The 16,743-nt window shown below is 41.2% G+C and overlaps 1 protein-coding gene across 3 annotated transcripts in view; it reads right to left on the bottom strand.

Moving 5' to 3' along the window:
* The window catches only part of pdgfd (platelet derived growth factor d), a gene marked incomplete at its 3' end in the record, with an annotated part of 171,500 nt that overhangs the window by 113,504 nt on the left and 41,253 nt on the right, over window positions 1-16,743 (bottom strand). For all 3 annotated transcript variants that reach the window (XM_084325701.1, XM_084325703.1, XM_084325702.1), the window contains exon 3: window positions 8,178-8,367. In XM_084325701.1, coding sequence (XP_084181827.1) covers window positions 8,178-8,367 — 190 coding nt within the window. The remainder of the gene's footprint in view (window positions 1-8,177; window positions 8,368-16,743) is intronic.

Genomic DNA, 16,743 nt, shown 5'->3' with positions numbered 1-16,743 from the left:
TATTTGCATACAGAACCGCCCCTAATCAACCATATAATGGTAATTAAATACCCCCATGAGTCATCTAATGAACAAATGTAAGGTAGAAAGCATTTCATTGTGAATATGACACACAAAATAATATTCAGCTTATTATTAAAAACAATATTTAATCGTATGATTTTAAATATCTTTTGAGAATAAATAAATCCAATGAAGTTGTCCATTTCAGTGGACGGAGCGTCTAAGGATGTTGACTGACGCAGTCCTACACAGAACCTGCACATTGACAGAAATAAATGACAAGCTACTGAATGACTGAAATGAACAAGTCACTGAAGCAAATTGCTACCTGTGCAACCCAATGGAGAATACAAACTCGTAACCACTATTTTGCGCTTGCGTTTACTACTGCAAAATAAAATCATGGCTTTTGTGCGTGTGTGAGCCCGTTATAATTTCGCTCCTGTTCGGTCGTTGGGTTGGTCAGAGTCATTAACTATGGCTTCAGTGGATAACCCTGATCACCTGCATTTAAGTGATATTTTAATTACAGATACCCCAGTAATAACATTACAATTGAATTAAATAAAGTTAGGCCTGAATCGGTAACGCTCACCAATAAGCCATCCGTCTTCAACAGCGTGCGTCTCCATGGAGACGAAGGCCCACAGAACTGTTTTGCACTATGAACGAGTCGTGCGTTCCTCCCGGCTACCGGCAAAGAAACGTATCAGCCAAATCTGCAATGCAGATTATCTGTACATTGACCGAGTAGAATCTCTTTCTATTTACATAACTGAATTTGTTGATTGATGGAGCTTTGAAAGCTATACATGGGTATATTCTATTGCTCCAATGATGTTGGGAAATGGAGCGATCTACAATCTCACGCTGAGAAGAATCCCAGGGTGGAGAGGACCTGAATGTGCATGGGGATGGCATTGGTGCACGTTGTTTCATGCTCCAATTTGTGTCCCGGGTAGCGGACTCTACTTGAAAATAGACTGCCATATCCGTGACAAGTCTTCCGATAACGCCAGATAAACCATGCTGCATTCATTTGGCAAGACCTAATCAAAATGCTATTTATAGGGTTTGACAATAATTACACTCATGTCTCTATTTTACAATTAACTATAATTAATTATGAGTCATACCGAACACGTCTGTGTTGGAATTCTAATGCAGGAAAGCTTATTCCGTCTGCAGTCTTCCTACTCTACCGCTTGGTGCCACGTACGCACGGTCAGAGCTGTGAGTAGATATACCGGTACGCACAATCTCAAGCACACGTTCATATTGATAAATCCCACACTTTGCTTAAAAATTATTGTAAGACGGTACGCAGCATTGATAAATGAGGGCCCAGGTCTGTGTCATTAGTTCTGCCTTGAGGGCAGCGATGGCTTCTGGTGTTTTGTATCGAGTCAGCTTACAGGTGTTAACTCATTCCCTGCCAACAACGATTTAATACATGTGTGTCCGTCAATCATTGAACGCCAACCAGGTATACGTTATTTGATCGTTATTTCTTTTATTTGCTATTTCCAATCGTTATCCATCCAGGGAGCCTGTGTAACCATAGGGAATGAGTCTGAGATCGCAAAAGTCCAATACCGCCACCTGGTGGTATGCGGCCGATGTTGCACTCCCTTTGAGACTCTGTGTATGACTCTGTGTGTCGATGAAATTCATCCGGGCGGACTTATCTAGTAACCTGGACCGAGAGCTTAAATAGTTTTCGGGACCCCCGATTCATTATGCTGTGGTGGGTTATATCGTGGCCCAAATGGACATACAATCTACCAGATGGCAATCAAATAATTGGAATATTCTTTTTGGAAACTCACCGGCCACAGGTAAGAGCAATTTAACGTAAATGTCTGCTTGTTTGTGCCTTGTTTTCATAGCCATCGCCCTGATCAGCGTATGCTGTTGTACTAACGAATGCCGTTATTGACAATCAATTAATCAGAAACGACCCCCCCCCCTTTCATGCATTCATGATGGAACATAATATATCGATCATATGCATTTGAATTTTTTATTGTAGCGTGTATAGGGACGAAATGCCAATGGATTAAGTATAATATGCGTCGCAGCCTATTACTAGCCTCCCAGGAATTACCCTAAACCGCTCTAAAAACATACTTATATTCACCACGGTATAAAACGGGAATGTATGGAACAATAGATACTCAATGCCTAATGGGCCATAGTATTGCACCCATAGCTATAATATATATATAGTTATAGCCCTGCAAACAAGGTGAGCGACTCCATAGGTTTAATGCGTGGCAGCACATAGTCATATTCCGTTCCCAGCGTGGCGAACAATGAGTTAAGTCACATTTTATTTATTTTTTTCTTAAAAAGATGGTCACTTATTGTTTTAAAAAGATGGTCACTTATGTCATTTATAAGTAGTCCGGCTGTTACTTTACTTTCAATTCAAATGAATTGCTACCCGAGCCTAACACGGTAGAAATTGGCAGACCATCTCCACAGAGAGAGAAAGCAGAGACATATCCTGACAAATTACAGGCTCAATGACCACAGTGGCGATAGAGACAGGCAGACACAAAGACACGCCTGCCCAGAGAGGAGCGCATGTAACCATGGCATGACAGGAGACAGAGATGACAGAATATGAGGTCATGACAGGACAGGTGGAGACAAAGAGGACAGGACATAAAGTCATGCAGGGCTCGAAATTAACTTTTTTACTTGGTAGCACTGGTGCTCCCAAATTCAAAAAGTTTGGAGCACCAGCAAAATGTAAGGAGCACCAACAATATATATGTAATCAGGGCCCGGAATTAACTTTTTGATGGGAAAAATCTACCCACCAAGCATATTTCTTACCGGTAAAAAAGAAAAGCATTTTTGTGTCATATATATAAAATGTAAAGACTGTGGGCGGCCGGGTAGTGCAGCGGACTACAGTAAGCGTCTGTCTACCACCACAGAGACAGTGGGATCGAATCCAGCTGTGGTGCTTCCGGGTTGGCCGACCGTCCATACTAACACAATTGGCAGTGTTAGAGGGTGGGAAACCCGGCGAGGGTGGGTCCTGGTCATTGTAAACAGCGACTCCTACAGTTCGGTCGGGGCGCCTTCACAGCAAGGGAAGGATCTAGGAGAGGTAATGTGACCTTCCACACGTTACACTCTCCCAGTGAGAGTCCGCGCTGCCAGGTGAAAAGAAGCGGTGGGCTGGGTACAGTGGCGTTGCGCAATATGTCGGGGCCCCCCCGCAGGTCACACCATGAGGCCCCGCCCACTCCCCTAAATCAATAATAAAGTGAGAAGATTTAGCTTTTTTTTCTCGCCGCGTGGGAGCAAATTCGAGACACATATTCGGTTGCAAAAAGGTGTCCCACGGTCTCCTCTATGGCCGTGAATATTTTCACGCGGATCGGAATCACGGCCCGTGGGACACTTTTCCGTTTCGGCGAGTTTATTCCACGCTTTCGGCTTTCCTTTTCTAAGCATTTTCGGGGCTACATGTGAATGAGTAAAAGTTGCAACATTTTCAGGGTCGCGAGCCGACCTTTTCCCCTCGTTTTTGATGATGGAAGTGATTTAGGGAAAGCTTCGGCACGCCGCGAGGATCGGGGCAATATTCGGCTCGTGGGAGCACTCGCGAACCATGTACGAAATCTAAGAGGATAGTCTACAGTGGGGGCGGGGCCCCCTAAGCTCCGTGGCCCCCCCGCACCGCATACATATAGTTAAGTGTACTGTACATACATAGTTAAGTGTGTACTGTACATACAGAGTTAAGTGTACTGTACTGTACAATACAGAGTTAAGTGTGTACTGTACATACAGAGTGTACTGTACAATACAGAGTTAAGTGTGTACTGTACATACAGAGTGTACTGTACATACAGCGTTAAGTGTGTACTGTACATACAGTTAACTCTGTATTGTACACTACACTCTGTATGTACAGTACACACTTAACTCTGTATTGTACAGTACAGTACACTTAACTCTGTATGTACAGTTTCTAGTTAATCAGTCAGCAGCCTCCACTGATGTACAGTGATTCAAACCCCCTCAATGTGCAGTTTCTGACAGCTGTGCTGTGTTGTCACACGAAATAACGTTATGAGTGAATCTGGTAGTTGTTTTGATAAATATGTTGTGTATTCTAGCGATTCGATTCAAACATAACATTACATTTCCGCATTTCATTTCCGCGAGGGACCTCTGCCGCTCGTGCCGCGCTGCAACACACAGGAGCGGCAGGCGGCGATAAGGGGGCGGGCTAGTGCGCGGTCACGTGGAGCTCTGCCGCGGCATTATGCAGCCGTAATCCCCCCTCTTTTAACATCGACGGTTAGCTCAACTCGTTCGCCGCCTTGCTGTGGAACCTGCGGTGCGTTGGTGACAAGTTCGAATCTCTTCAATTTTAAATTTTTTAAATTTTTTAACGTGCATTCTTTCGCCGGTTAAGTTTAGGCATTGTTTCGGAGTTGGTTAAGGTTAGGGTTAAGTTTAGGCATTGTTTCGGAGTTGGTTAAGGTTAGGGTTAAGTTTAGGCATTGTTTCGGAGTTGGTTAAGGTTAGGGTTAAGTTTAGGCATTGTTTCGGAGTTGGTTAAGGTTAGGGTTAAGTTTAGGCATTGTTTCGGAGTTGGTTAAGGTTAGGGTTAAGTTTAGGCATTGTTTCGGAGTTGGTTAAGGTTAGAGTTTGTTGCAGAGCATGGCAATAGCTATAGCCTATTTCCGCACTGCCGCTGTCTCGCGCTGCCGCGGTCACATGGGCATCGTGGCCAATCAGAGAAACGCTGAACACAAGTTGGTTGCCTAAAATGTTGACGCCTCCCGGACCGACGGTAGGGGGTAGAGTGCGCAACGACCAGGAAGGGGATTGGGAATTGGCATAATGACTAACATTGGGATGGGAGAAAAACGGAAAAAAAGGAGGAAAAAGATAATAATAAAAAAACAAATATTAAGAAATAAAATGTAAAGACTAACTCAAAAGATAAGACACATATACTGAACATATGACACATATATCTATGTTTACATGTAAGTAAGTACAGATAACTTAATATAACGTTTAGAAACAGAAGCAGTCTTTCAAGTGTATTTAAGGTGTTATTAGTGAGATTTTAGTTTTTGAAATGTGATAATATTTTCACGGAGATCTGCCATTTTGAGTTGCCGAATGATGAAGATTTGTAGTCATATGAGCACAGGGCATCCAGAGCTCTCAATGAGCGTTGCAATTTAAAAAAACTACAGTACCCAGGGAATTCTAGCCTCCTGCAAACAAATGACTTGTGTATGAATTATTTTTATTTCTCTTATTTCTCGGGATACTATATCACAAAACTGAATGTTATTGGCATAGATTGGAGCGCAGTTAGTGTGTCTACCTTCTGTGAACATTTAGCAACAATCCGCATTGCAAACGGATTCAAAATGGCAGACCTGTCACAAAAATAAAAAGCTGACTGTGTTTACAGTCGATTTCATTCTCGGTTCTTCATGCACGCCTGGTGATACTAAATCCAAATTGAACTCTGCCATTGGAAAGAGTAGATTTGGCCCGATCCATAGATGTGCAAGTTGGCTATAATAAGGTCATTTATAGGCCTCACATTCTATATTCTATAATAATATTTCAAATTGCATGGGTCCGGATGGCAGAATTCAGTACTGTATCTACAAAACCTTCTGTTTAATCATCTTCCCTTTATTAATTTCCTTAGATTATTTTTTCAGTGGCAGTTTTCCATGTCTGGTCATTTTTAGCATGGTGTTATTCACTGTCAAATATGCAAAGAAAAATCATAATTCATATTCTCCATTGTTTCATCACATTTTAAGCAAGCCTAGTAATATACACAATATTTCTGACACTGGGAATACATTCACTGAGGTCCATAGATGCCCTAGATGCCAAGAACATGCAAATGGACCTTGTAGAAGTGGAGCAATCTTCCATTTACTTAGGTATGTATTTTAGGCAGATTTTCAGAAAATAGGGCTCCGGGCTTAACGTCGTACAACGTGTTTCAAGGTCATGCTAATTCTGCCATTCCACGGCGTACGATGTTATTGAGATCATATTTCATTTTTTCGCCATGGTATTCATAATTCCCTCACCCAGCCTTGGCTGATACAGTGGGAGCCTGCACAACTCTGCAACGCTTCAATACTGCCGCCTGGTGGATGATCGGCGAGTTACATGGAAATGGATCTCTGGTGATCTCCGTGCATCTGGGAAATGCGTCCGGCACTCACATATTGTTGCGGGACTCTAGACACACATCCGTGTATATGGATCGCTGCCATAACTCAATAATTGATTTGGGCGTTTATTATTATTATACAAACCGGAAATGGATCTAGTCGATCCACGTCAAATAAGTGGGATCTTTTCCTGCAGTCTCATCGGCGAACGGTAAGAGGACGCTGACGTCATTTTCAGCGTGATTGTTTATTATTATTAATGCAAACAAAACCATACTACATAAAGCATTTACTGACGATCACGGAATTATAAACGACCCCCCCCCCCCGTTCATCCGCGCATGATGAGTCATAACGTTTAGGATCATGTACAGTTGAAATTTTTAATATAGCGTGTATCGGCAACAAACGGCAGTTGATAATCTATATATGCGTTTATGCCTATAACTCACGTTCTAGGAATTACTGCAGAAAACGATAAAAACATATTTATATTCTAGACGGTATTTTCATATGAATCTATGAATGAAAAAGTATAACGTTCCTACATCCTGAACGATAGATAATCGATGTTGAATGGGCCATAGTAATGTCAATTTAGCAATACAATTTAAAAAGTTATAGCCCTGCAAAGAAGGTGAACATCTCCATAGGCTTAGAGTGGTGGCAGAGAGTGGTATGAGACGGGCAAACTCTGTGGCAGTTAATGTGTTAACCTAAGAGGTTAACCTATTGGGAAACAAACGTATTGCTGAAAATATACACTATGACTGCTGTTGTGACATGGTTAGCATGGTTAAAACGCTACTTAATGTCATACAGTCTGGAGAGATTGATTTATGACGTGATGTCATTTGCGGTCCGTCGATGGACCGCAATGTTTACTGCACTCTTGATATCTGCCACCTGGCAGGATCTGGCTGGTACTGCACCCTCTGGGTCCCAGTATGCCTCTTAACGGCAACATACAGGTCCGTGACATTGAATAGAATATTAAAATCTGCCAAGGAGGTTCAAATGTCACCAGAGTTTCCATTGTCTTTTATACTCTAGGTGTGTTTGTTGTATTGTAACAATTCATAGATTTGAAAATTCGGAATACGGTATTATGTGATTCTGTTTGTTTATGACTATGTTCAGTGATATGTGATCCAGTTGATTTAATGGCAAGGATATGTTTGAATGTATCTCTATTGTAACACAGTCATGCTAACATTTGCTGCTAACATTAGCTTCTACATTGAGGTTTATATGTATAGCTGTAATATATAATATATAGCTGTTCATATACATATGCCAAAGGTTATATGTCACTGTAAGCATTCTGATAAATGACCATATGTACTGTAAGGGGCAGAGGGGAATGTTGATTGATTGTTCCTGCCTGCTCCTCCCAATGGAGAGAAGAGGACTGACAGCTTCACACATGCAGACCCACACACACACAGCTGTCTCCCAATTAAGCAATCAGCATGCCTCTCAAAGAGGACAGACAAAGAACATCGGAGGGTGTCTTGGAATGGAGAGTGAGAGAGCTGTTGGGAGACATCTAAAACCGTGAGTTGACAACCGGTAAGCCGGACAGCGGCCCGGCCTAGTTAGGGACTGGACTCCAATGGGAGCCAGTATGATTTTGTTGTCTTGCTTAATTTTCTGTTTTACTTAAATAAATGCCCCTGGCTGTGTGTATTTGATTACTTGTACAACCATATTGCACCTACCCCTGTCTGCTACCTTTGTTACAGTACGGTTAAAACAGCATATGATGTAAATATATGAATGTTAATTTTGATATTTTTCTGCCCTGTAATTCTTAGTGTTTCTAAAGGAAGAGAAGAGGTGTACCAGCAAGGAAAGTAAATGTGTTCAAAATACAGAAGATGGCTGAACATAAATAAATCAGTAAGCTTCACCATTGTCTGGTTGGGATTCGCTACACGCTCCCCTTCTATCTCTCTCTTCTCCATCTCCCCTCCTCACCTGCATACTCCGTTATCTGGTTCCTCCAGTCCAAAGCGCTCGTCAAACTCCAAGCGTATCCTGGTTGCCGGCGGTGACAGCATCTTCCAGGACAGCAGCAGGTTGCGAGGGTAAGAGCTGGGGAAGCGCGGGCTGTGGATGGCCCCGCCCACTGCCGTTACCATGACCACCTCCTCTTTGCGGTACAAGTCTGTGGTGAGGCGATTGACTGTTAGTGGTGTTAACACTTTGAGTGCCAGCCACGAGAAATCTTGTTAGTTCATGCCATGTGTTGAGTGCCAAGCGACGAGAAATCTAGTTTTTAATCTTTCTTTTTTTTTATTATCGATTTCCATAATTTTTCATCAATCTAGCCTCACGTTACCACTGGGACTCTGTCTGAGTTTGAACAGGGAAGATACCGCCCCCTATCGTCTGCCGGATGGTAATGCACCCTTTGGATTGGATTGAATGAAAACGCATGGGGAAAAGAAAGTCCGGAATCCACATTTTACTTGTCAGTAGGCCTGTCACGATAACACATTTTGCTGGGCGATTAATTGTCCCATAAATTATTGCGATAAACGATATTATTGCGGTTTTGAGAGAATCATTTTTTTGAGAAATGTATTTCCCAAAAGTTTGCAATTAACCTTTTTTATTTTTTACTAATATAATAATAGCATAATAATGCAAGGAAACCGTTTCAAAGTGCAATAAACCTTTATTTAACATTGGAAGACATTTTAAATATCCTAAATAAAAAAATGCTCAGTTTGATTGTTTATTATAAAACAAACTGAAACTGGAAACAAGCCCTCTGTCTGGCTTTTTGTGTCAGCCTTTTAACATGTACATGTATTATTAATGTACCTTGCGGTACCATGTTAATAAAGTATGAGGAAAAAGCTGTGGAAACGTAATGAATAAAAAGGCAGTGAAACAATAATCAAATAAACACCAAAATATATACTATCTATATTGGAATGGAGACTTCAGCACAGGATAAACTAGGGATGGGCAAAAATAATCCAGATCGATTGATCACATGATGTACTCGAGTACTCGTGGAGGAAAACGCTGTACAAAATAAACGTCTTTTCCGGTGTTTTATTTTGAAACCCACCGACCGGTCCGGAGCGGAAGTATTGTTGTTATTATCCTAGCAGAACGTATGAGCGGCCAACTTGTCTCGTCCGGTTCTGTGTTTTTGAGCTAATGATAAAACAAATGTTGAGATTGTTGGTGAACAACTAACTTTAGGTTAGTTTTAACGTTAGCTACTAACGTTAGATGCAGCTACTACAGGCAATCAATGATGAGGAAGCGCCAACGCCGTATAGAATAGCCCTGTGGTGCGTACGCACAACTCAAAACTACCTGTTATAATAAATTAATTCATGTTTAACTTGTCCCTGTGTCCAGTCCTTTGACTAGCCCCACCCGTTCATTGTATACAATGATGCATGTAATTGTATTAACATTATTGTGTGTTGTAGGCAGCTATGCTATACATTGTATTTAGTTTGTTAGCTATTTAGCTAACTGATTGAATAGCATCAACGCTAGATCTTTAATCTTTATTTAGCAGTCCAGTTTCTCCGGGCAGTAGTGAGTAACTACTTGGGTCTAAAAATAGCTACACTACAAAGAACGCTACTTGGTTAAAAGGAGAAACACTATTGAGAAATGTAGTTAAGCTATGTGCTCACAGGAGCTCCCGTGCTGTGCTCTAGTAACGCCAGCGGCCCGCCTCCCCCCACGGAGAGTGACTGACAAGAGGTACTGGTTCCGCCTCATTAAAACAAACGCGCAAATAGCAATTAATCGCGCCCGTCAAAATCATTGCATTCATTTTAATTATCGCGCAGATTAATCGATTTATTGCTTATCGCGGCAGGCCTATGTGTGACTGTGTGTATATATATATATATTGTTCTAAATAAATAATAATTACTATTTGTATAGTACCTTTCATACAGGGGATTGCAGTTCAAAGTGCTTTACATCAGCACTTTATTAAATATTAAGTTTGGATTTTTTTTTTTTTTACAACTGAGGTAGGTAGATTACATTTTTAGAGACTAAAGTACTGAAAAAAGGTACCGTTGGGTAACGGTATTGATTCACAGGTATCGGTTCAAATGTGAAAGGTACCCATCCCTAGTAAGGACCCCCTATGTCTATTTTACCGAACCTGAAACATGTTTCTGTAACGATCACAGTGTCCTATTTTACCGGACCTAAACCAAGCGTTTTCTAACGATCGCATTTTCGGGGTAAGAAAAATTGATGATTTTGTGAAGGCACATGTGTACATGGTATATACCTTTGATTTGGGAGTATTTGGGGTTTCAGGGGATCAACCAGAACGATTTGGGCTTATTGCATATAACGCGTTTTATCTTGCGATCTATGGAAAAAGACTGGATTATTTTGGAAATGGGCGATGTTTAGCGTGTAATAAACTACAAACTACAGTGTGTAGAAACAAACTCTTTATTACATGTTGGACTAGAAATAGTGTCTGTCAAATGAGCCATACTATATTGTCTCCATAGCTATAATAGAGAATATACAATAGCTCCGCAAAGCTTGTGAAATATCGTGAAAATGGTCAAGAAAAGCTGGCGCTAGTCAGTGCAGATGGGCAAAGCTTGTGGCCGTGAAAGAGTTAAGCCTGAGCGGTCCGGTACCGGACTGACAATCATTTTTCATCTTTGGTCCGGATGGGAGAATTCTGTACTGTATCTACAAGAACCCCTCTAAATCATATCCCCTTTATTCATTTGCTTAGAGTCTTTGTACACTTGTTCTCAAGAAGGTGCTGAATACGCTCAGTGGCAATTTCTCACATCTGGTCAATGTTAGCATGGTGTTATTCACCGTCAAAGATAAAAAAAATATTTATATTACCCTTTAGTTCATTACAATTTACTCAAGCATAGTAATAGACACTGTTACAGCCACAGCCAGGGCCTTTCTCTTCCCTGTCTGTCAGCAGGTCTCCACATCCTTATATGGGTGTCTCCCTGTTCCCGCCTCACCATCAGTCTGTCTACCTGGGCCGGCCTACACACCTGAGAGCTATATGTGTCGTATTGATATTTGTTCTCCTGTGTGTACCTCACCCCTCCGGCCTGCACCCCCTCCTACGGACCTCACAAGCCTGCACCTCCCCGGGACCGGATGGACACCCGTCACCCGTTGGTCTTCTCTCACTCCCAGCACGTCACTACCTGTCCCCTTGTCCTTCCCTGGGTTTTCATTAAATAACCTAAACCGCTTCATTCTCCTGTGCCTTGTGTTCTGCTCTTGGGTTCTCCCGACACCCCCCATAACAGACACAATATTTCTGACACTGGGAATACATTCCCTGAGGTCCATAGATGTCCCTACATACCAAGGACATGCAAATGGGCCTTGTAGAAGTGGAGCAATCTTCCATTTACTTGGGTATATGTACTTTTTAGGGCTGACCTTCAAAGCTTTTTTTGGCAATCGAAGCTTCGGGGCCGAGCTTCGATTTTAATTCGAAGCTTTGAATATATTTTTTTTTTTTATATTTTTTTTTTATCTTATGTTGTGGGACTTGTACAGCACTTTGGTAAACTGTTGTTTTTAAATGTGCTCTATAAATAAAGTGGATTGGATTAATTAATTAAGTAGCCCCTTTCGTGACTGTGACGCAGCCAACAAGGTTTCACTCGGCTGCGCTGCCTGGGTGCAGTGGGGCTGCTCTCACAGCCAACGACATGACATTACATAATTATGTTGCAACCTTCGTCTATCAAGCAAACAATTATATAAATATTTATATGTAGTTGATAGACAAAGGCAGAATTCGACTTAATTAAGCACGTTTTATTAAGACATATTTTTATATGGGTCAGGACACTTTAAAAAAGCAGCACAATGAACACAAATCTGTCCGACATAGTCTTAAATAACAAACGACATTGCTTCGCTTCTTCGTCGACATGTCTGCTGCACATGTCCTTGTTGTTTTCAACACAGATAATCTCCACGTGCTTATTGTAGAGAGGTGGAGTCGAGGCGCCGCTTACTTTCGTTTCATTGGAATGGAGGCGGGAAGGCGCCGCTTACTTTTGTTTCATTGGAATGGAGGCGCAAGATTTTGGAGACAAAAAAAAAATATTATTAAAAAAAAATAATATATTTTTTTATTTTATTTTTAAACTTCGATTTTTTTTGTGTTCGAAGCTTGTGCCATCAACGAAGCTTCGAAGTATTTAAGACAGCGGCACATTTTCTGAAAATATGGCTAGGGCTTAAGAGGTTAACCACGAGAAAAGCCCTGCAGGTGTGGACTAAACCATTTTGTGCCAGGCTTTTCAAGGGCCCTCCCCACCTTGGTCTTTTTAACCTCCGCCCCCACTGCGATGCCCCTGTGCGTGTGTGTGTGTGTTGACCTGCCCAGATGGCTGAGTCAGACAGGTTTTTCTCTACATTATTCAGCAGCAGCACCTACAGCAGAGGAGTGTGCTAAGTGGACTACCGCAGGTCAAGGAGAGGGGGGGGGGGGGTAGCTTAGCTTGATTCAAAGTAGTCTGCTGTCATTAGTGTGATGAACTATTAGTGTGTCTGATAGGGATATATTATTAAAATATTGTATAATTTTGTATTTTTATATTGTATTATGAATTTGATTAGGGTTTTTACTGTTGTTTTAATTGTCTGTATGACATGTAAATGTTGTGAGTGTATAAGGGTTTTTATTGTTGTTTTAATGGTCTGTATGTCATGTAAATGTTATGAGTGTATAAGGGTTTTTATTGTTGTTTTAATTGTCTGTATGACATGTAAATGTTGTGAGTGTATACGTCTGTAACTGTATTTTATGTGTTATGGACCCCAGGAAGAATAGCCCCAGCACTGCTGTGGCTAATGGGGATCCAAATAAACTTAAACTTAAACTTAAACACCAGCCTCAAATCTTGACCGCCAGCAGGTGGTAGTGAGTCAGAGAGGCTCTGAGAGACTGCACTGAGTGGATGCTAAGCACTAATCATAGGCCTGGGAAGCAGGGGCGATTTTACCACTGGGGCACCAGGGGCATGTGCCCCTGCTGAAATCCCAGGTGCCCCTGAGGTGCCACACCAGTTAAAATTTTTATTTAAATATATATATATTTTTTTTATAAAAAAAATATAACCCTAACTAACCTTACTGTCATCATGCACTTGTCCTAATACACTAACCTACACTGTAGCACTCAACACTTTGATGAACATTGTTACTCAGCTGATAGAGTTGTGCCCTTCCTGATGACTTGTCATACAGAACTTGTAAGTCGCTTTGGATAAAAGTGTCAGCTAAATGACTAAATATATGTGCCCCTGCCCATATTGGCGCAAGCTGATGCAAATTTAAACCAGTCCGTAGCACTCTGGTTAGTTACACAGGGGACTATAATTCGCCGGTGCGGAAGGATACATAACCTCTCAAGTTCAACGTGGGTTCTTCTGAACCAGACCAGGCTGCAGAAACAAATTAGTGGGGGGGCATAAAATGTTCTCGGGGGGGGGGCACAATGGTTTTTCAACAAAGGTTCCCTTTTATCCGTTTCAGCTGGGACAGCGGCGCTGTGGCTTGCTTGGCGCTGCCCACGGTGCTGAACTAAACAGCAGAGAGGCAATTGAAAAATCTAATTTCTCTCTATCTTAAGAACTTTCACTTATACAATAACAGACTGAACGGCAGTGATGCCACTAACGCGTTACTAAGTAACGCCTTACAGTAATCTGATTACTTTTCCCCGAAAATAGTAATCTAACGCGTTAATCTTTAAAAGCCAGTAATCTGATTGCAGTTACTTGTCCATGTGGCTGTGCGTTACTATTTCGTTACTATCTCATCATAAATTCATAATGCAGGCGGAATGCAGTATTTTATTTCGTTTTAGACAGTCAAAAATACGTTTGGAGCTGTATTTCCTTGTATTGGGGGAGTGACGTCACAGCACGCAACCTCACGTTGTTCCATGCTGGTGGGCGCGGCTGTTATTGTTATTATCAGGCTCACCAAAACTAGCGAGCTAGCAGGGAGACGTTCACGCTGGTAATGCTTTCTTGCAAACAACAAACAAACAAACAAACAAACAAACAAACACTATGCGGAGGAAACAAAATACTGTCTACCGCATCTGGAATATACAGCACAGCACGACCAAACGGATAGAAAAAAAACCAAACCCGAAGCATCGACTTCTTGATTTCTTTACTGGATTTAAACCATAGTGCAGGTATGTTCCACCTTTGAGTTAAACATCTTTTGCATTGCACTATTCATGAACATGGAACACCATACTCACACACACCTCCAATGTACAGCCCCACCCCACCTACCCAACCTCCCCCAATGCACAGTTTCTATGTCAAATGTATATACACTCTTTTTCTGGATTTTTTTAGTATCACAAACAGTACTGCATTTGAAAATCTGGTATGTCATAAATGTATACAGTAGATGTAGCAGTACTGTCTATCTGTATGTCGTGTGTGTCATATGATGAATTGAAAATGGGGGACCCTGATGGAAACAAGACGAAAGTCTTTCTCAGGTCTGCATCCTCTTAACAATTGTATGTATTGAGCCGTACTGTACTGTACCCATTCTGCAATCTGTTAATAAACTTTTCAATCAATCAATCAATCAATACTGCAGTATGTAGGTTGTCAGTAGCACACAATAATAAATAATAATAATAATAATACTAATAATAATTAATAATAATAATAATAATAATAATAATAATAATAATAATAATAATAATAATAATAATAATAATAATAATAATAATAATAATAATAATAATAATAGCATAGGAGGAGCAGTACCGTTTAATAGACTGTTTTTAAGAGCATGAGCTTCAGATACTGGATAGACCTTCAAACATAAAGAACATTTTCTTGAAGTATAACACTCCAACCCATCAAGTGCTCCTGTGGAACGGCTTTTTAGTCTGGGAGGGTTGGTGCTCACGCCTAGAAGGAACAGACTTTCTGACAAGAGGTTTGAGAAGATTCTGTTACTGAGATATAATCACTGGTTTACTCACCCCTCTCCCCTGTTTCACTAGGAACATTAGAACCATATCTGAATAGGGCAGGCCTCAAAGGTAGGCTACATATCAGCCTACATGTGGTGTTATTGACCATTTATCTTTTGTGAAATCTATAGATATATAGATAGGCCTACCTGCCCTATTAGTACATTTTACTCAAACTGAGTACATTTTACTATTTTTTTTACTATTCATTCTTATGTTGTGGCAGCAGCAGGGACGACGACTTCGTAACCTAGTTACTTTCAAAGTAACTAAGTTACTCTGATAATCAAGTAATCAGTAAAGTAACTAAGATTACTTTTTAAAGGAGTAATCAGTAATCAGTAATCAGATTACTTTTACAAGTAATCTGTGGCATCACTGCTGAACGGATATATATAACAGACCTGCTGGGGCAGCGGACTGAGAGCAGGGGACACAAACAGGCTGGATAAGATGGTCAAGAAGGCCAGTAGCGTGGTTGGGGTGGAGCTGGACTCTAGCGAGGGTGGCGGAGAGGAGGAACCTTGCTAAGCTCCAGGCCATCAGGGAAAACCCCTCCCACACACTATACACAGACTTGGCTGACAGGAGGAGCATGTTATAGGCTCACACTACCTAAATGCAGCACTGAACGGCACAGGAAGTCCTTCATTCCGACAGCCATCAGACTATACAATGCATCACTGTGCCTCACTGCATCACTGAGCACAGAGTGACAATTACCATCTTCCTGGACTCTTACTTTTTAAACAGCACTGTGCATTATTACACCTACTGTAGACTTCAGTATATTTTTACTGTATTTATTTACTGTATCTTTTATTCTATTTTTATTCTATTTCATTTTATTCTATTCTTAGGCCATTTGTTTTGTTATTCTTATTTGTGACTTGTTCTGTCTAAATGTTTAATGTTGAGTGATTTGCAGTGTCAAATTTCCCTCAGGATAATAAATGTCTATTCTATTCTATTCTATATCTTTGAAAAGTCTCCATTTATTCAACACTTCTGAATTCACTGACAAACTGAACTGAACTGACAAAAATAAGGTGCATAAAAAAGCAAACAAAATTCCTCCACAGGCTACTCACCATCATAAGTAGAGCGGCAAGCGGCGTTTGGGGACAGAGTGAAATCTTCTTAAAACCCTGCCCCTCCACTCATTTTGTTAAGTCCTTCTCAAATGCCAACTGAATTAAATTGGCCTTAGTTGCGTCGATGAAGCATACTAAGGCGATGTTCTGTAAAGACGTTCTTGAGGGTAGAAAACAAATTCTCACAGAGTGCCGTGCTAGCTTCAGTAGTGTTGTTGTTGACATCAGTGCCCACTAGGGCTGTCCCCGACTAAGGATTTGGATAGTTGACTTTGATTAAAAAAAAAAAAAACGTAAAAACGTAAAAAGAAAAGAAAAAAAATCAGGGTGGGCACAGCTGACTCAGTGGGCGGGCCCGGCCCCCTAATGCCCGCCCATGGCGCCGGGACTGTTCTGAACTGGTCACAGCTGATGTTGAAAT

The sequence above is a fragment of the Notolepis coatsorum genome (assembly GCF_963971535.1).
Source record: "Notolepis coatsorum genome assembly, chromosome: 1".
NCBI classification, from domain to species: Eukaryota; Metazoa; Chordata; class Actinopteri; order Aulopiformes; family Paralepididae; genus Notolepis; species Notolepis coatsorum.
Note: the sequence above shows the minus strand (reverse complement) of the source record. Positions and strands in the feature narration are given on the sequence as shown.